General features: G+C 47.5%; 1 protein-coding gene across 5 annotated transcripts in view; it reads left to right on the top strand.

Annotated features, from left to right (window-relative positions):
• The window catches only part of bin1b (bridging integrator 1b), a 53,454-nt gene that overhangs the window by 19,780 nt on the left and 12,834 nt on the right, over positions 1-20,840 (top strand). For 2 of the 5 annotated variants that reach the window (XM_055908330.1, XM_055908331.1), the window contains exons 2-13: positions 3,513-3,593; positions 4,005-4,059; positions 4,290-4,384; positions 4,963-5,058; positions 6,227-6,334; positions 7,053-7,145; positions 7,513-7,598; positions 7,901-7,976; positions 8,077-8,132; positions 9,218-9,256; positions 14,673-14,721; positions 15,538-15,747. In XM_055908330.1, the coding sequence (XP_055764305.1) occupies positions 3,513-3,593; positions 4,005-4,059; positions 4,290-4,384; positions 4,963-5,058; positions 6,227-6,334; positions 7,053-7,145; positions 7,513-7,598; positions 7,901-7,976; positions 8,077-8,132; positions 9,218-9,256; positions 14,673-14,721; positions 15,538-15,747 (1,044 nt within the window). The remainder of the gene's footprint in view (positions 1-3,512; positions 3,594-4,004; positions 4,060-4,289; positions 4,385-4,962; positions 5,059-6,226; positions 6,335-7,052; positions 7,146-7,512; positions 7,599-7,900; positions 7,977-8,076; positions 8,133-9,217; positions 9,257-14,672; positions 14,722-15,537; positions 15,748-20,840) is intronic. The other 3 variants (XM_055908332.1, XM_055908333.1, XM_055908334.1) reach the window with 3 other exon arrangements.

The following is a 20,840-nucleotide window of genomic DNA, read 5'->3' on the forward strand; positions in this document are numbered from 1 at the left end:
TACGGAGCCATCTGCATTGTTACTAAATTTGAGGCGGCGCTTGATTTGACCTCACACCATCCGTACGGCGCCTCCGACCACATTTACGGATCAAGCATAAATTGGCTCTTAGTTTATCATTTATAATGTGTGTTACTGGTGATTTCTATCCTTTGGTGGGCAAATTTCACAATTGAATTGACTTAACACATTCACAAATGGTGTCTTCGATCACAGTTTTGAGATATAGGTTGCTTGAGGTTCATAGCTAACACTCAGCACAAACAAACATTGTTGTGCAAATCTCTCTTCACCCACCATCAACACCAAAAATCTATGCAATTGTCCTTCATACCTTATGAGTTTGTCTCTGTACTCTAGGAAATCCTATAGAATTGCAAATTCAGACACAGCAACGATTTGGCTTTCCTCCATCTTTTTTTGGTTTGCCCGGAAATAACAGGTGGAACTATGTTTCATGAAGGGAAGACTTTCAAGCAAACATCTACTCCTCACCTGATTTTTCAACGACAGCGGTGGCCGCGTGTAATTTGCATAAAGTAGAGCTGAACTTTTTCTATCGCTCTGCTAGCAGGGTTCGCGCCGCTAACCTTCCCACAATCCCCTGCGCATTGCGCCGCGTGCTCCCATTGAAAATGAATGGGGCGGAACTTCGTCTGGCGAATTCGGAAGTAGTGTAAACTGTACGTTACTTCTGCTTCATGCCCCAAGTCATGTTACTCCTATGACCAGAGAAAGTGAAATATTCCTCTATATTAAAAAAGATAAGCCGCAAATAATAACGCAAGCTTAACGAAATGCACATTTTATGGCTTATAAACCTGTTGAACAAAGTGTTGACAGTGCTGAATAACAACTTAAACACGAACTTACTCATAAAAACTGCAGCTCTTTGTTGTTTTCGTTGAGTCTCTCGCTAGTCATGGTTTTAAAAGTTAAAAATCTCACATTATCAACTTTCATGTGCGTTTGAGGCTTCTTTTTACAGTCGAGGCGCAAGGAAACTGCAGATACTCTGATCTGAGCTATCTGATTGGCCAGTGCTGGACCTTAGGTACACTTGATTTACTCTTTGGTCCTGCCTGCTAGGCAGAATTCTACCTTAAGACATGAAATGGTTAAAAATGGGAACACTGCCTTCCCGGCGCTACGGCTGCTGAATCAAGTGCAACTACCATCAACAGCACGAAGCAAATACAAAAAATAGGACACAAGGCTTTATTGTTGTGTTTTTCAAAATGTTTGATCAGTAACCATGGTCAAATAGTTTGCCATGGTGTACTGTCGATTTTAGGGCCATATAACACTGCATTTTGCTTTATGCTTGTGTTTCCCAATAGGTAATGTAGTTTTGTTTTGACTGTTGTAATTTGGCTTATTCTGATTGATTGGTTGTTCTGGTCCTGAGACTTCATTCAGTGTGTTAGTGAACTCAGCTCCAGGATCAGCTGGATGAGGGGACTTTTTTTCTCTTCCTTTACCTTGCATATTTTACTCTATTTCCTTTCACTGCCCTCTAACCTCTACATTTGTACATCCATTTCCCATAGTCATCAGTTCTTCATTACCCTATCGCTCCCCAAGTCATCAGCTCTTCATTGCCCTATCGCTCTTCATTGCCCTATCGCTCCCCTAGTCATCAGCTCTTCATTGCCCTATCGCTCCCCAAGTCATCAGCTCTTCATTGCCCTATCGCTCCCCAAGTCATCAGCTCTTCATTACCCTATCGCTCCCCAAGTCATCAGCTCTTCATTGCCCTATCGCTCCCCAAGTCATCAGCTCTTCATTGCCCTATCGCTCCCCTAGTCATCAGCTCTTCATTGCCCTATCGCTCCCCTAGTCATCAGCTCTTCATTGCCCTATCGCTCCCCTAGTCATCAGCTCTTCATTACCCTATCGCTCCCCAAGTCATCAGCTCTTCATTGCCCTATCGCTCCCCTAGTCATCAGCTCTTCATTGCCCTATCGCTCCCCTAGTCATCAGCTCTTCATTGCCCTATCGCTCCCTCCTTTTCACTTCAATATAATGCATACCTTTCTATTCTTCTCCTCTTTCCCCCTCTTCCTTTTAATGATGAAAGCTCTTCTAAAAGCTGACGTCTGCTGTTTTTGTTTTCTATTGTTTGAATGAGTCAGAGGTTATAATGTTAAAGAATACAGAAGTGAAACTTTTTAAGGTTTCAGTTTCTCAGAATCCTGGACTTTCAATGGAAATTTTCCCTTGAATGCTTTTTAGTGAAGGACTATGCTCAATCTGGGTTTGGGAAACTGACCCTGAACAGAAGACACTAAAGCCGTGTTCACACTGCAGGCCTTAATGCTGAAATCTGTTTTGTTTTTCAAATCTGTTTTGGAATACTGACTGTCCAAACAGCAAGTGACCAAATCAGATTTGTTTGTTTTCAGACAGCAGTTATTTGTTGACATGGCTATGCTAGTTGTCATAGTAACGAAAGGTGTGTGCACAGTGGTGTAGGCTGATTGGTGGTGCTTGTGCTTCCTATCACTCAGAAGTTATGCAACAAGCTAACAAGCTTGTTTTGAATGTTCAAATTCATAGAGGAAGAACACTTTTAAAACCTCAAAGGATAAGATAATCAAACTTTCAAAACAAGTGCTTTTTGGCTAGCCACAGAAGTCAGCTAGCTAGCCACAGCAGTCAGCCAGCTAGGTAGGTAGCTGTTTATCTTTCTAGCACATTAATTTGTTTGTAAACAGTTAACAAGCTTGTTAGCTACCACGTCATGTTCTTGTCAAACTGTCAACAGAGTAGCTAGCAAGCAACAAGATATGCCAAATAAATCTGAAAGCCATGTGAGGGAAAATAAATCTGATTTGACCGTTCAAGACAAGTCGCATGGCCTACGAAGTTGGTTTGAAATGTGGCTTGAAGTTTCAGATTCAATGTGGCTTTTGGCTGTTTCGACTGGAGGAAAAATAACAGATTCAAATCAGATATGCAAAAAAGTTGGATTTGAGTAACTTCAAACTGCCAATGTGAACAAGGCTACAGTAACCCCCTCCACAAATTATTTTCCTGTGAGATGAAAAATGACATTGCACAAGCCCTGTTTTGAAACTGATATGTGCTTTATCAGGGTAGTATACAATATTTAGAAAATTCCACCAGAGAGAGTCAGAGTTGAACAGCTTAACGCTTCAAAGTTCTCCATGTTGAACTAGGAGATGGACACACAGAGCCTTTGGTGTGCTTGTCAGCTGGTCTCTGCCAGAGACAGAGGAAACACATGGCTTTGACAGCCTGCCTAAAAATAGACAAGTGTATTACCAGTTATATATCGTTCCTCCAAATCAATTGGAAAGATATCATTCATTTTTGTAGGTCAGTAGATATATTATTTGACCTTTATTTAAGCAGGGAATCGCCATTAAGACTAGGTTCTCTTTAAGTAAAGTATTACTGTGTATGATTATTGACGGTGCTCTCCCAGGTCCTGCAGTAGCCCTGTAGTCCTCATGTATTCACCCAGGAATGTTTTGTCTTTCTGTCAGGTCCTTCAGAAGCTGGGTAAAGCTGATGAGACCAGGGACACAGCGTTCGAGGAGGGCGTGGCTAACTTCAACAAGCAGATGGTGAGAGTCCCGACTCTTCCAACTCTCTCATTGAGATGGTGAACCCATTGTTGTGGCCCAATGTTCCCTGCCCTCCCAGCCTACACACACACACACACACTAACACACACACTAACACACACACTAACACACACACTAACACACACACTAACACACACACTAACACACACTAACACACACACACTAACACACACACACTAACACACACACACACACACACACAAACGGATCCATGACTGACTTGAACCGTACTGGGCTGGTTAAGATAGTCTTTTCACAATATATTTTCCAGTATGGTTCCAGCAACTATGTTGTTTGTGTAACCAGGGCAGCACAGTACCGTTTGGTTCAGTAATGTGAAAATGGCATCATGCTCACAATCCCAGTTCAACCCATTGTTGTATTTTCCAGGCCGAGGGCACCAAACTACAGAAAGACTTGAGGGCCTACCTGGCAGCAGTTCAAAGTAAGAAGCATGTCTGTCTGTGAGTGTGTTTGTACACTACAACTGTGTGTGTGCAGGTTTCCTGTAACTTATTATTAGGTTTTACAGTAATATCTGTCAGTTTATCTTGTCTATTTTGGAGTGACACAGTTGTAGTGTTCACACACATTAATACACTCAGACCTCTTCCTGTCATTGGCCCAGTTTCATTTCAGTTTTTGGTCTGTCCTGTCTGTCCCTGTGATCCTCAGCCATGCATGATGCGTCCAAGCGTCTGCAGGACTGTCTGGCGGATATGTACGAGCCAGAGTGGTTTGGCAAGGAGGAGGTGGATACCATCGCAGAGGTGAGAGAGACTAGCATGGTTCGTGTGTGTGTGTGATCTATGGGAATTCAGGATGAAAGACTACCTGTTCCTCTGTGAAAGAGGTGTACAAAACTTCAGAGGTTGAATTAAATGTATAATTGAAAATGCAGAAAAGAACACGAGAACTTCAGATCAATTCTATTGGTTGTTTGAGTAAAAAGAGAATAGAAAAGGGAACCAGTGTCTAGTTTCCTCCCTCCATTTCATCTGTCACATTCACTTCTTCTCAATGCAACACATACTCCTCTCTCTCTCACTGCATGTCTCTTTCCCTCCATCTCTCCATCCTTCCGTCTGTAGGAGATGATAGAGAAGGAGATGGACTATTGCATGGAGGTAAAGGACAGCTCATTCATGACTGTATAGACTGGTGATGAATGAGGACTAGTGGGAATAGCTGTGGCCTACACTAGATCTATAGCTAGAAGACATGGCGCTAGTTTCAGACTAGCTCTGAACTGCACTGTTAGTGGAGCTGTTATTGGGGTGGGGGTGGGTGTATACGTGAGTCTTTGCATTTGTGAGTGTGTTGTTTGACTCTGCTGTGTGTATTGTAGGAGACAGACATCCTGTGGTCAGATTACCACGACAAGCTTGTGGACAATTCCATGATCGCCATGGATACCTATCTGGCCCAGTTCCCTGACATTAAGGTGTGTGTCACTGCAGTCAGGTGCTCGGTGTGTGTTTGGCCATTTTGAGAAAAATGAAACTCCCTAATAAATAAATAAAAACGTTTTTTATAACATTTTGATTGATTTTTCACAACATTAACAAATAGAACAGACTACACATACTGGTACAGAGGGCTCTAACAGAACAGACTACACATACTGGTACCGAGGGCTCTAACAGAACAGACTACACATACTGGTACCGAGGGCTCTAACAGAACAGACTACACATACTGGTACCGAGGGCTCTAACAGAACAGACTACGCATACTGGTACCGAGGGCTCTAACAGAACAGACTACACATACTGGTACCGAGGGCTCTAACAGAACAGACTACGCATACTGGTACCGAGGGCTCTAACAGAACAGACTACACATACTGGTACCGAGGGCTCTAACAGAACAGACTACGCATACTGGTACCGAGGGCTCGAACAGACTACGCATACTGGTACCGAGGGCTCTAACAGAACAGACTACGCATACTGGTACCGAGGGCTCTAACAGAACAGACTACACATACTGGTACCGAGGGCTCGAACAGAACAGACTACACATACTGGTACCGAGGGCTCGAACAGAACAGACTACGCATACTGGTACCGAGGGCTCTAACAGAACAGACTACACATACTGGTACCGAGGGCTCTAACAGAACAGACTACACATACTGGTACCGAGGGCTCTAACAGAACAGACTACACATACTGGTACCGAGGGCTCGAACAGAACAGACTACATATACTGGTACCGAGGACTCTAACAGAACAGAGTACATGTACTGGTACCGAGGGCTCTAACAGAACAGACTACACATACTGGTACCGAGGGCTCTATACAACCTATATGGTGGAAGTTCAGAGTTACAGCTGATTAAAATGTAATGGTGATGTTCCTCTGTTTGCGGAGACTGCATTCACCGTGAACGCTGCATATGTCTGCTCAATAGGAAATCACCTTTACATTTCTGGTGTGCAATCTTTAACGTTTCAGCGATCCTGGTTTTAAATGGAGCCCTGAAACAGCTCAGTTCCCTGACCAGTTAGAGGATACATCAATACATACATTTGATTGGTTCTCAAGAAGCTGCAGCCTTCTATCTATCAGTGACTCTGTGGGTATGTTTGTCTGGTGTCTCTGACCAGGCACGCATCGCTAAGCGGGACAGGAAGATGACCGACTACGACAGTGCGAGGCATCACTTTGGCTCCCTACAGAAGGGCAAGAAGCAGGACCAGGCCAAGATCGCCAAGGTAAGATGGCCGCCCGCTGCATCGTTTCCTGGGTTCATTACGGTATCACACTGCTGAGCCAAACCAAGCTGAGCCAGCTGTACTGGGATGGCCTGGTTTTGCATCTGCCATCGTTTAAATTAACAAACAATACATGCCATTTATCAGATGCTTTTATCCAAAGCAACTTAGTCATGGATGCCTACATGTTACGTACGGGTGGTCCCGGGAATCAAACTCACTATCCTGGCGTTGCAAGCACCATGCTCTACCAACTACAGAGGACCAGCATTTCTGGAACCTTCTTGGAAAGAACAGAACAATGTAAAGAGAAAATATCCAGGCCAGTTCAGGTCGGCTCTATAATGTGACTCAGTCATGACTCTATAAAGGCCATAACAAAGATAATGCAAATACCCACATTATGATGTCTGATGTCAGTAAGCAACATTCTGCATTGCAATTTTGGCGAGGCACGTTTTTCTATGCTTGCCACATGCTCCCATGGGCTTAGGCTATACCAGTTGAAATAAGCAACCAATCAACCTACTGGGGGAAAAAAGTCTCATTAACCTGTTTTTCATGTGTGTGTGTTTGATTGGGTGTTAATGTACAATATGGAAATACTCTTGCCCTATTTCAAAACTCTCTCAAACCTGCCTGTCTTAATGCTAACCTGCCTGTCAAACTATTTGTCTTGCTTCTCTCTTTCGCTCTGTCCGTCTGTCTGCATGGCTAGCCGATGTCTCTTGTGGAGAAGGCTGCCCCAGGTTGGGCCCAGGGGATTCTGTCAGCTCATCAAATAGCCCAAACTAACCTGACCAGAAACCAGGTGACTGATGTCTAACTCACCCTCTCACCCCGGTCACAGTTCGCCCTGACCCCCCGCCATGCCTTCAACACTCACTTGTCATTCACCCATTCTGAGTTCTAATTCTATATTCTATGCCACCATGCCCTAACATTCTGTCTGCATTCCATGTCATTCTTTAGTTTGATTGTAGATAATGCGCTTTCTTTTGACTAACATATATTAACAAACATGGCACCGTAGAATTGTTCAACCTCTGTGGATGTGTGATGGTGTCTGTACAGGCATATACTAACATTATTTAACCTCTGTGGATGTGTCATGGTGTCTGTACAGGCATATACTAACATTGTTTAACCTCTGTGGATGTATCATGGTGTCTGTACAGGCAGAGGAGGAGTTAGGGAGAGCTCAGAAAGTATTTGAGGAGATCAACGTAGATCTGCAGGATGAGCTTCCACAGCTGTGGAACAGGTGAGACCTCTCCACCCTCTCACTGACGCTACCAGGCTGACAATCTCCTTCCCTCTGTCTTTCTGAAGAGCAACCCACTTACAACCACTGTTATCACGTTCTCTCTTCCACATGTCACCACAGACAGTCAGGCACACACAATGTTGCCAGCCACCATGTTCACACACACACACACACACACACACACACACACACACACACACACACACACACACACACACACACACACACACACACACACACACACAGTGTTGCCAGCCACCATGTTAACACGTTCTCTCTCTCTCCTCTCTTCTCTCTAGTCGTGTTGGCTTCTATGTTAACACATTCCAGAGTATGGCTGGATATCAGCAGAGGTTCCACAAAGACATGGGAAAGGTGAGAGGGAGAGCTGGGTGCCTACCGTCAGTACATGGGACTGATTGATAATACATGTCTAGACTGATTAATTGACTTCCTCCAATCTTTCTGTTTGCAGCTGAACCAGGACCTGAATGATGTCATGACCAAACTGGATGAGCAGAGGCTGGCCAAGTGAGTGAGACTTGACATAATACCAATGTGTTGCGAATACCAGTGGAGTATTGTACGTATGATAGTGTTCATCTATGGCGTACCTGTCTACTTTGCCCCACTGTTATATGTACCTGTAAAATCTACCTATGTCTGGTGCACCTTTTAGGAACTTTATGGTAATTCTAGAGAAATGAGGTCCAATGCAATGCATACACAGGGTTGGGCAGTAACGGATTACATGACGACACACCGAATGTGTTTGATGGATTGCGGGGAAAGAGCAGGAATAGGCTTTTGTAGGCTACAGTCCAAGCTATGTCTTCCAGTGGTGTGACTGCTGTTGGCATCCAAAGATGATCCAACATGAATAAACACTTGGAGGTAAGGAGGACAGCAGTGGTGTAGTGTAATTTGATACGGATATCACTTATTATTGATCAAAGCATGCCATTCCATGAGCGCAGCATTATTTTTCAACTCGAATCAATGAGCCCAATCAGTCCTCCATGACAACAGTCAGGCTGGCTAATAAGTCCTTAGTTTTGGTGCTCAGATAAAACAATTTGGCTAATCTATACTTCCATATGTCCAAGTCCTATTCTTTGCGATCAAGAGGTATAACATTTATTGGAATGACTGGAATTCTGATAGAATTTGGTTTATAATGTAAGGATATAATTTAATCTTATTATTATATGTAGTAGAAAGCGATGGGTTAGAAGAAGCCTACATAACCAACCCACCAAGTAAAATGTAATATCCAAATATGTCCAGCTATGTAAACTTTAACATTGATTTATCCTGCAATAGATGTTGTTCAGTTGGCAACATACATGTTTGTCTTCTTCTAATGCCTCTTAAGGGGAAATTAAATCTAAAAGTAACGGAATGTAATCAGATTACGTTACTGAGTTTGGGTAATCCAAAAGTTCTGTTTTTGGACAGGTAACTAACTACTTTTGGACAGGTAACTAGTAACTGTAACAGATTACATTTAGAAAGTAACCTATCCAACCCTGTGCTTACACATTCTAGTGAGGAAGTGAAATGACTGGCTGAATATAGAATACTGTAGAGTAAATTACACCCCACCCCCCCTACAGAAAGGCAGGTAAAGACTGGAAGCCTGGACCCAAGAAGAGGTAATGGACCTGACTGGGAGTGACCAGTGTGACAGTTTATATGTGCCTGTGTGTGTCCTTCTGCATGGTGCAGTTAGATACTGACTGAGAATAAAGGACTTGTTGGAAACTACAACTCCCTACTACATCACACAGTTCAGCATGATCTGGTTTCTAAAGAGCTTGATGGAAACTACAACTCCCTACTACATCACACAGTTCAGCATGATCTGGTTTCTAAAGAGCTTGATGGAAACTACAACTCCCTACTACATCACACAGTTCAGCATGATCTGGTTTCTAAAGAGCTTGATGGAAACTACAACTCCCTACTACATCACACAGTTCGGCAGCACTATGTGCACAATAGTGGAAATGGAATTCAAATAATTGAACTGAAGTTGGTGAATTTGTTGTTTAAAAAACAAAAAATAACCGGCATTTTGGTTAATTGCACAGCACTAGTCTTTCTGCATGGTGCAGTTAGATACTGAGTGAGAGTAAAGGGTTGGAGGACTCAACACAGGATATATACAGACCTTTAGTTGTCCAAGTAGTGCATGGAGTTCTGCTGTGTGCATGGACATTCATGGGAGTTCCTCTAGTTCTCAGTCTGAGTGTCCGTGTGTTTCAGGTCAGGCACTCCTCTGCATGACGCTTAAGGAAGCCTTGTGTTGTGAGTTGGTGTCTCATGCCGCAGCAACGTCCCCAAATAGTTTTTGCTCTGAGCTGTGTATTTGTGGTGTACTACGCACGGTCTTGTTATATATTATTAATAAAGAATGGTTTGTTTGGCATATGCTCATTCTCCCTGCTAAAATGAGGCTGTACACACAGATCATTAAATATACTTCTCAACCCCCTGCTCCCATCTTGTGGTCTTGGTGGATGGTGCAGACTGTTGACTACACACAAATACATCTAGGTTGTGTTCAGTAGGGCACACTGTAACAAAATGTTTTGCAACAAAAATAACGAACGTCTGTGTTCTTATCAGACAAGTTCAATGGTTGTACCAACGCATTTCACTCAGTTTCAAAATGTTTTCTCTTACGCACACCAGTTGACCCTGTTCTGCTTTCCCATGGTGATACAGGGGGACAGTGTGTGCTAAAAAAACTAATCGGGGCGGCCGCCACCAGATAGTCAGACCTTCACCACTGTGGATGACTGAAACTGATAAGCTGCTACATCTTAGCCCGTTGTACTATCATCTTAGTGAACCGCCCGCACGTTGCTCCAACACAACTGAGGTTTTGTCCCCCCTTTCGTTCTCTCTCCTCCTCTTCCCTCTCTTGTTCTCTCTCCTCCTCTTCCCTCTCTCGTTCTCTCTCCTCCTCTTCCCTCTCTCCTCCTCATCCCTCTCTCTCGTTCTCTCTCCTCCTCTTCCCTCTCTCTCGTTCTCTCTCCTCCTCTTCCCTCTCTCTCGTTCTCTCTCCTCCTCTTCCCTCTCTCTCGTTCTCTCTCCTCCTCTTCCCTCTCTCTCGTTCTCTCTCCTCCTCTTCCCTCTCTCTCGTTCTCTCTCCTCCTCTTCCCTCTTTCTCGTTCTCTCTCCTCCTCTTCCCTCTTTCTCGTTCTCTCTCCTCCTCTGCCCCCTCTCTCGTTCTCTCTCCTCCTCCCTCTCTCTCGTTCTCTCTCCTCCTCTTCCCTCTCTCTCGTTCTCTCTCCTCCTCTTCCCTCTCTCTCGTTCTCTCTCCTCCTCTCCCTCTCTCTCGTTCTCTCTCCTCCTCTTCCCTCTCTCTCGTTCTCTCTCCTCCTCTTCCCTCTCTCTCGTTCTCTCTCCTCCTCTTCCCTCTCTCTCGTTCTCTCTCCTCCTCTTCCCTCTTTCTCGTTCTCTCTCCTCCTCTTCCCTCTCTCGTTCTCTCTCCTCCTCTTCCCTCTCTCGTTCTCTCTCCTCCTCTTCCCTCTCTCGTTCTCTCTCCTCCTCCTCCCTCTCTCGTTCTCTCTCCTCCTCCTCCCTCTCTCGTTCTCTCTCCTCCTCCTCCCTCTCTCGTTCTCTCTCCTCCTCCTCCCTCTCTCGTTCTCTCTCCTCCTCCGCCCTCTCTCGTTCTCTCTCCTCCTCCTCCCTCTCTCGTTCTCTCTCCTCCTCCTCCCTCTCTCGTTCTCTCTCCTCCTCCTCCCTCTCTCGTTCTCTCTCCTCCTCCTCCCTCTCTCGTTCTCTCTCCTCCTCCTCCCTCTCTCGTTCTCTCTCCTCCTCCTCCCTCTCTCGTTCTCTCTCCTCCTCCCCCCTCTCTCGTTCTCTCTCCTCCTCCCCCCTCTCTCGTTCTCTCTCCTCCTCCCCCCTCTCTCGTTCTCTCTCCTCCTCCCCCCTCTCTCGTTCTCTCTCCTCCTCCCCCCTCTCTCGTTCTCTCTCCTCCTCCCCCCTCTCTCGTTCTCTCTCCTCCTCTTCCCCCTCTCTCGTTCTCTCTCCTCCTCTTCTCACCCTCTCGTTCTCTCTCCTCCTCTTCCCCCCCTCTCGTTCTCTCTCCTCCTCTTCCCCCCCTCTCGTTCTCTCTCCTCCTCTTCCCCCTCTCTCGTTCTCTCTCCTCCTCTTCCCCCTCTCTCGTTCTCTCTCCTCCTCTGCCCCCTCTCTCGTTCTCTCTCCTCCTCTGCCCCCTCTCTCGTTCTCTCTCCTCCTCTTCCCCCTCTCTCGTTCTCTCTCCTCCTCCCCCCTCTCTCGTTCTCTCCTCCTCTCCCCTCTCTCGTTCTCTCCTCCTCTCCCCTCTCTCGTTCTCTCTCCTCCTCCCCCCTCTCTCGTTCTCTCTCCTCCTCCCCCCTCTCTCGTTCTCTCTCCTCCTCCCCCCTCTCTCGTTCTCTCTCCTCCTCCCCCCTCTCTCGTTCTCTCTCCTCCTCCCCCCTCTCTCGTTCTCTCTCCTCCTCCCCCCTCTCTCGTTCTCTCTCCTCCTCCCCCCTCTCTCGTTCTCTCTCCTCCTCCCCCCTCTCTCGTTCTCTCTCCTCCTCCCCCCTCTCTCGTTCTCTCTCCTCCTCCCCCCTCTCTCGTTCTCTCTCCTCCTCCTCCCTCTCTCGTTCTCTCTCCTCCTCCTCCCTCTCTCGTTCTCTCTCCTCCTCCTCCCTCTCTCGTTCTCTCTCCTCCTCCTCCCTCTCTCGTTCTCTCTCCTCCTCCTCCCTCTCTCGTTCTCTCTCCTCCTCCCCCCTCTCTCGTTCTCTCTCCTCCTCCCCCCTTTCTCGTTCTCTCTCCTCCTCCCCCCTCTCTCGTTCTTCCTCCTCCTCCCTCTCTCGTTCTCTCTCCTCCTCCTCCCTCTCTCGTTCTCTCTCCTCCTCCTCCCTCTCTCGTTCTCTCTCCTCCTCCTCCCTCTCTCGTTCTCTCTCCTCCTCCTCCCTCTCTCGTTCTCTCTCCTCCTCCTCCCTCTCTCGTTCTCTCTCCTCCTCCTCCCTCTCTCGTTCTCTCTCCTCCTCCTCCCTCTCTCGTTCTCTCTCCTCCTCCCCCCTCTCTCGTTCTCTCTCCTCCTCCCCCCTCTCTCGTTCTCTCTCCTCCTCCCCCCTCTCTCGTTCTCTCTCCTCCTCCCCCCTCTCTCGTTCTCTCTCCTCCTCCCCCCTCTCTCGTTCTCTCTCCTCCTCTTCTCCCCCTCTCTCGTTCTCTCTCCTCCTCTCCCCCCTCTCTCGTTCTCTCTCCTCCTCCCCCCTCTCTCGTTCTCTCTCCTCCTCCCCCCTCTCTCGTTCTCTCTCCTCCTCCCCCCTCTCTCGTTCTCTCTCCTCCTCCCCCCTCTCTCGTTCTCTCTCCTCCTCCTCTTCCCTCTCTCTCGTTCTCTCTCTCTCTCCTCCCCCCTCTCTCGTTCTCTCTCCTCCTCTTCCTTCTCTCCTCCTCATCCCTCTCTCGTTCTCTCTCCTCCTCTTCCTTCTCTCCTCCTCATCCCTCTCTCTCGTTCTCTCTCCTCCTCTTCCCCCCTCTCTCGTTCTCTCTCCTCCTCTTCCCCCCTCTCTCGTTCTCTCTCCTCCTCTTCCCCCCTCTCCTCCTCATCCCTCTCTCGTTCTCTCTCCTCCTCTTCCTTCTCTCCTCCTCATCCCTCTCTCTCGTTCTCTCTCCTCCTCTTCCCCCCTCTCTCGTTCTCTCTCCTCCTCTTCCCCCCTCTCTCGTTCTCTCTCCTCCTCTTCCCCCCTCTCTCGTTCTCTCTCCTCCTCTTCCCCCCTCTCTCGTTCTCTCTCCTCCTCTTCCCCCCTCTCTCGTTCTCTCTCCTCCTCTTCCCCCCTCTCTCGTTCTCTCTCCTCCTCTTCCCCCCTCTCTCGTTCTCTCTCCTCCTCTTCCCCCCTCTCTCGTTCTCTCTCCTCCTCTTCCCCCCCTCTCGTTCTCTCTCCTCCTCTTCCCCCCCTCTCGTTCTCTCTCCTCCTCTTCCCCCTCTCTCGTTCTCTCTCCTCCTCTTCCCCCTCTCTCGTTCTCTCTCCTCCTCTTCCCCCTCTCTCGTTCTCTCTCCTCCTCTTCCCCCTCTCTCGTTCTCTCTCCTCCTCTTCCCCCTCTCTCGTTCTCTCTCCTCCTCTTCCCCCTCTCTCGTTCTCTCTCCTCCTCTTCCCCCTCTCTCGTTCTCTCTCCTCCTCTTCCCCCTCTCTCGTTCTCTCTCCTCCTCTTCCCCCTCTCTCGTTCTCTCTCCTCCTCCCCCCTCTCTCGTTCTCTCTCCTCCTCCCCCCTCTCTCGTTCTCTCTCCTCCTCCCCCCTCTCTCGTTCTCTCTCCTCCTCCCCCCTCTCTCGTTCTCTCTCCTCCTCCCCCCTCTCTCGTTCTCTCTCTCTCTCCTCCCCCCTCTCTCGTTCTCTCTCTCTCTCCTCCCCCCTCTCTCGTTCTCTCTCTCTCTCCTCCCCCCTCTCTCGTTCTCTCTCTCTCTCCTCCCCCCTCTCTCGTTCTCTCTCTCTCTCCTCCCCCCTCTCTCGTTCTCTCTCTCCTCCTCCCCCCTCTCTCGTTCTCTCTCTCCTCCTCTTCCCCCTCTCTCGTTCTCTCTCTCCTCCTCTTCCCCCTCTCTCGTTCTCTCTCTCCTCCTCTTCCCCCTCTCTCGTTCTCTCTCTCCTCCTCTTCCCCCTCTCTCGTTCTCTCTCTCCTCCTCTTCCCCCTCTCTCGTTCTCTCTCTCCTCCTCTTCCCCCTCTCTCGTTCTCTCTCTCCTCCTCTTCCCCCTCTCTCGTTCTCTCTCTCCTCCTCTTCCCCCTCTCTCGTTCTCTCTCTCCTCCTCTTCCCCCTCTCTCGTTCTCTCTCTCCTCCTCTGCCCCCTCTCTCGTTCTCTCTCTCCTCCTCTGCCCCCTCTCTCGTTCTCTCTCCTCCTCCTCTGCCCCCTCTCTCCTCCTCCTCTGCCCCCTCTCTCGTTCTCTCTCCTCCTCTGCCCTCTTTATTTTCTACTTTCTCCTTCCTAGAAAAATAAATAGAGTAAAATGTTCTCTCTCTACTGAACACAACCAGGACATCTTCATCATGGCATGACACGGGAGTCAGTCAGTAATTCTCCCTTTCTCTTTCCCAGTGAGGCAGCCGCCGCCAACCACAGCGTTACCCCAGACGCTGCACCCAAGGTAAGGTTCCCTCATACAGGGGCTGTAACGTGTCTGACTGTCTCTGTGTTTGTCTTGAGTGACTGGGGTTTGTGTGTTGATGAACGAGTGTAATTTTCAGAAACGTGTGGGGGAAATCTTGAGTTTAGGGTCTGTTTTAAGGTTTAAGGTCAAGAGGGTGGAAAAAGGAGAGGACGGTACAATTGCGAGCACACACACACACAGTCGCCAACATTCTCTTCAGGAAAACTGTCAAAGCGAGAGATGAAACCCAGAGCATGTTGAATAGAGTTTCTCTCCATTGGTTTGATAGACATGTGCTTTTCTAACATAGAAGCAAGCCTCATAGACACCACTTACAGACTAGAACTGGATTCAATCCATGGCGCGTTATAGAGCAGCACATTGCTTTACAGACTAGGGCTGGATCCAATCCATGGTGCGTTATAGAGCAGCACATTGCCTTACAGACTAGGGCTGGATCCAATCCATGGCGCGTTATAGAGCAGCACATTGCCTTACAGACTAGGGCTGGATCCAATCCATGGAGCATTATAGAGCAGCGCATTGCACTTGATTTCTAAAGGTAATTTACGCTTCAGCCAACATGCGCAGCGTTTACAGTAAACACAATCTCCAGGAATGTCAGGGAAATTGCCTTGAAAAGGCACATTGTCGTCTGTCCAGAGCGCTGCTCCATGACCCACCTTGGATTGGATACCGGCCTACGTAACAGTAACCTACTATTACTAGTGTGCTGGTGTGTTTTACTAACCTGTGTGCTGTGTCTCCCTCACTACTGTTGCATGTGTGTACATACTTCCGTGGACCCTCCAGACGAGGCCGGCACCCCCTGGACCCGCCCCTGTACGCCCGCCCCCCAGCCCCAGACCCTCGTTGACTCCAGCTCCAGACACGCAACAGGACATAATCTCGTTCGATGGCGAAGCACTGGTTCCCGACGCTAACACAACCACACCGTCACAGGCAACCGCACCGTCACAGGCAACCGCACCGTCACAGGCAACCACTCCGTCACAGCCGCAGGTCAGATGATGTCATAATGTCCCCTCAGGCTTCCATCAACATCATACCCTCAGTGTCAACTCAGACGGCTCATAGGTTCTAGCCTAGGGATGGTCTGGTCTCCCACCTCCTCTTCCCCCTTGTTTTCCTAGGGATGGTCTGGTCTCCCACCTCCTCTTCCCCCTTGTTTTCCTAGGGATGGTCTGGTCTCCCACCTCCTCTTCCCCCTTGTTTTCCTAGGGATGGTCTGGTCTCCCATCTCCTCTTCCCCCTTGTTTTCCTAGGGATGGTCTGGTCTCCCATCTCCTCTTCCCCCTTGTTTTCCTAGGGATGGTCTGGTCTCCCACCTCCTCTTTCCCTTGTTTTCGGCTTGCCCTTTATTTTCTTTCTCCATCCATCCGTCAACTCCAGCTACCCCTTTCTGATGATCTCACCTCCTTTCATTCTCTGGTCAGTCCCTCGCCCTCTTCATCCATCGTCCACCTACTTTTTCACCTGCCTATCCATATCTCTGCAACTATTACAACTGGTTACAACACCACACCAGTCATCTCCAGGGCCTTCCCAGTAAAATGTCCCAGTAATCCCAGTGCTTATCTTCTGTGTGTGTGTGTGTGTGTGTGGCAGTGTTTGGGCCCCAGCAGGGGATATTAACCTGCTCCATATGGACCTGGATGTACTATTGCAGGCCGCAACTTCTCCGGCACCCAAAGTTAGTGTGTCTCCCCATTGGGCAGGCAGCAAGGTCACCAGGTTCAGGGGTCAGTCAGACACAGGCTTGTGGTCCTGGTGGTTTGAACTTCCCCTCGTTCAGTGCACAGTCTTTGCATGCTATGCATGGATTCACTCAATGCATGCAAGGGACGAATTGACAGCTTTCCTCACATGGCAGTAAGACGGACAGACTAGGGACAGACGGACACGGACAGACTGGGGACAGACAGACAGGGTACTGACAGACAGAGTACAGTCAGTGTGTCTCTTCAGTCCAACCACCGAGATGGAATACTATCCATCATTGCAGAATTACCAACAGTCAGGCCACTGGACTTATTCATCAACAGTTGTTCCAGTTGAACCAAAGGCAGATTGATGCTCTATTAGATGCTATCAAATTATACACAAAACCCTGAGAGGATACTAAGACACATGTACACAGAGTTCACAAATGGAGAGTGGTTAATATGGCATACGAACACAGAGTTCACACTTAAACAGATTAGCCTATTGACTAGTTTCATTTATTTACCCAAGAGAGCATATAGCTAGCTTCATCTATGCGCTTTTATGTTTTTCTGTCGTGCGTAATGTGCCTCTATCATATATGTGGTCTATTGGATAACAGCACAATCATTTGCGCTTTTTTGGGCTTGGGCTCATTAAATGTGGTTAATATATGTAGCATCAGGTTTGAATTTTCATGCTGATCAAAGCTCTAATCAAATCCAGATATTTATATGCTTTTGATTGTCACTTTCGGTTTCCTGGCTGGAAATACCCCAGAGAAAACATATTTATTCTCGGTTAATAATGGGTTACCTGGGAGAAAAGTGATTTATTCTCGGGATGGAACATTTGTAAGACACTGGGATGATATTCAACCCTAATGCACATACAGGTTGATTCACAAGACACCAACCAAATAACTTACATATTCAGTATTTTCTTTTTTTTCTCACCTTTATTTAACCAGGTAGGCTAGTTGAGAACAAGTTCTCATTTTCAACTGCGACCTGGCCAAGATAAAGCATAGCAATTCGACACATACAACAACACAGAGTTACACATGGAATAAACAAAACATACAGTCAATAATAGAGTAGGGGAAAAACAAAGTCTATATACAGTGAGTGCACGCCTAATGGCGTTTTATGACCATGATATGACATTTCTTGTAGTGACTGAGTAAGCTTAATTGTAAAAGTAAGCCTCAAAAGTGCCATGTTTGTACAGTTTATTATGTGGAGGACACATTTAGGCAGCTAGGACCATACGCCAAGACCGTTCCTGCAGTCCAGTGCTGTCGTTGAAGTTTGGTCTCTAGTAATTTAGGAGGGCAACTTTATGAAGGCTTCCTCACAATGGCCATATCATACAAGGCTTTACAGACAGATATAAAAAATACATAGACTATTTTTATTGTTCACATTATTTGTATTGAAGTCAAGTGGTTCAGCATTCAAACGCAGTTTCGTGCACCACACAGGACAGCTTGGTAAAGCGACGGTCGGTGGAACTCTGGCGCCACCAAGTGGACAACTGCTTCAGTTCCGCTGTGGCAGCAACTCTACCAGAGATATTTGATTCAAGATCAAATGTTATGTTAATATTATTATCTCCAAATTGTCCCCCCCCCACCCATGATATATTATTATTCCAATGTAGCTGTTAATCTGGTTTTAATTTAACAACGCTTTCTCTCATTTCCGAATGGAGGGCGGGTGACCACGTGATCTTAAACCTACCAATTTGTTACATTATAACAGTCAAACGTGGCTATTCCCGACGTTGATTATCTCCCAATCCATGCCACAAGTTTTTAAAAGCATTACCTTTGATGGAAAGCTTTTAGAGCTCATTTTGGTGTAATCATAGTCGAATTTGACGTGTCGGAGAACGGCACCTTCCTCCCGAAAGCATTGTGGTATCGCTTCTCGGCCTTTTGGCTAAGATCAAGAAAAAGATCGAGAGAAGTACCCGCGGGATCCACAAGGTGGTGCAATGTCGTCATCGGCCACGTCACAGTCAGCAGCCGCTGGACTGAAGAACACGCTGCGTTTTCAATGGACCGGAAAATATATTTTGATGGAGAGAGTTCGATTTGGGAAGGAAGTAATTTTTGGACCGCTACGCCTGACAGCAGACGACATGCACTGCCTGCAACAGAACACGCCGGAGGTTTTACGACGTGTCGTTCTACACCATCACCAGGCTGGAGGAGGTGAGAGGGCTTTTCCGATCGAACCCCTCAGTGAACCCCTCCGTGTCCTCAGTGCTTTTCAAGTGGAGTCCCTGTGCAGGCACAATATGAGGGTGCTAACAGTGAACATGTTCAACCTATGGGTCACAGAATAAACATTAGTGTGTTACCTCAGCCGGTACGTGACCATCTTGCCAGGAGTGAGACATTAAGGACGCCCTTGGCATATGGACAGGGAAGAGGCAGTTTCGTGTGCTGCTAAAGGAGGATGAGAGCGGCCATGATGGCTACCGCCATCCTCCCGCTTCCTTTTCCATCGGAGCAGACAGGGGCTACCTTATGTATGCTGGACAGCCTCGTTTCTGCAGGAAGTGTAGCACCTACGGGCACCTCGCCGATGCCTGCACCCAGACAAGGTGCAGAAACTGTGGGACTCTCGGCCATATAATGAGGGATTGCACCGTGCCCAAGCGCTGCAGTCTGTGTAACTCTGAGGACCACCTGTTTCGTCACTGCCCGAAGGCAGCCCCCTCTTACGCCAGAGCGGTGAGCGGGAAAAGAGCGGAGAGCGGGAAAAGACCAGATGAGGGAGAAGGATTGGAACTACGCGCCATTGAGGAGGTGGTGGATGAGCTAGTGATGGAGAGAGAACTGCGAGAGTCTGAGGAGAGCGGGAGTGAGGCGCCATCACCATCCCACGAGGAGAGCAGAGAGACGGACAGGAGTTGGAACAAGCAAGTGGAGGAGGAAAAGGGAGAGCCCACCGCGCCCTCGGCTCCAGAGAGCTGGACAACGGTGAGAGAGAGGAGGAAGTGCTCGGTGAAAAGGAAGCAGATGAGCCCCGTTTCCCCACTCATCCGCATGGAGGCGACTGAGAAGTCCGCTCTGTGCGGGAATCGCTTCAGTTGCTTTGAAAGCGGGAAGTCCGAGGAGAAAAGCGAGGGAAACCCGGGCAGCGCAGAGGAGACTCTGCTTTCCCTGTCAGGAGCGAGCTCCATCGACAGTAGCAGTCTGGCACCCAGCGGTGTTCCAGCACCCACACAGATGGAGGGGGAGCATAAGGAGGAGTACAGGGTTTTTCCGACCCCTATCTTTGTGGACAGTCCTCCCGCTGGGGACCACCGTTTCCCGGATAGGCCTCCTAACGAGGAACTGTATTTAAAGTGAGTCTGGAAAATGTCATATTTTAGATAGTTGTCCGTTTCCCTCCTTATCCCATGTCGTCTATTTTTAACCTAGCTAGCATAAATGTTAGAGGGTTTAGGAACCCAGTTAAAAGGGCGACTGTTTTTTTCAATTTGTCCTCCATTTGCTTCTCTGTGTGTTTTTTACAAGAAGTACATTTAAAAGATCAAAATGATGTGGAGAGGTTTACGCTGGAATGGGTTCAGGGAGAGTCGAGTTGGAGTGTCGGCGGGGTGCATTCTACAGGGGTTGGTGTTCTATATGGGAATAGGGATTTAAAAATAGTAGGAAGTTTTTCGGCAGTACACGGGAGGGTTTTAATAGTAGATATCGATTTGGAGGGGTAAATGTTTTTGATTTATTAACGTATATGCACCATCGACACCCAAGGAAAGGAGGGAAATGCTTAACGACCTAGACGCTATTTTTATATGACAGACAGGTGTTTATGGGAGGAGATTTTAATGTGTCATATGACCGAGGTAATCTAGGAGGGCATATTGTAAAAAGTCTAATAGGTAATTTGAATGGTGGTGGATTAGATAGAGACAAATTGTGTATCCTGCAGAAAAAGCAGCATGCCTTTTTTGAAAAGAAAGCTTGAGACTTCATTTTTAAAAGTCAGCAAGATAAATGGGAAAATGATGAAGTGCTCTGCATATTCTTTCAAACAAATTAAATCACGGCGAAAGAGGAGGACTATTTCTGCTTTATTGGACCAAGATGGGGAGATGGTTGAGGATGGAGATGGCATGCTTGGTGTCGCTACACATCACTTTTCTCAGCTATTTAAAAAACAAACAATTGATTATGAGAAGGGGACAAATTTTTTAAAATGCGTGGATGTGCAGATACATTTCGATATTAGAGACCAATTAGAAGGGTAATTGAAATTAGATGAAATTTATATGGCACTGAAGAGCATGAAAGATAAAGTACCAGGAGTGGATGGGCTCTCTAAAGGGTTTTACATAGTTTTTGGGGATTTAATTGGATGTCATCTGTTGGA

Source organism: Salvelinus fontinalis, chromosome 41 (assembly GCF_029448725.1).
Source record: "Salvelinus fontinalis isolate EN_2023a chromosome 41, ASM2944872v1, whole genome shotgun sequence".
In the NCBI taxonomy this organism is placed as follows: domain Eukaryota; kingdom Metazoa; phylum Chordata; class Actinopteri; order Salmoniformes; family Salmonidae; genus Salvelinus; species Salvelinus fontinalis.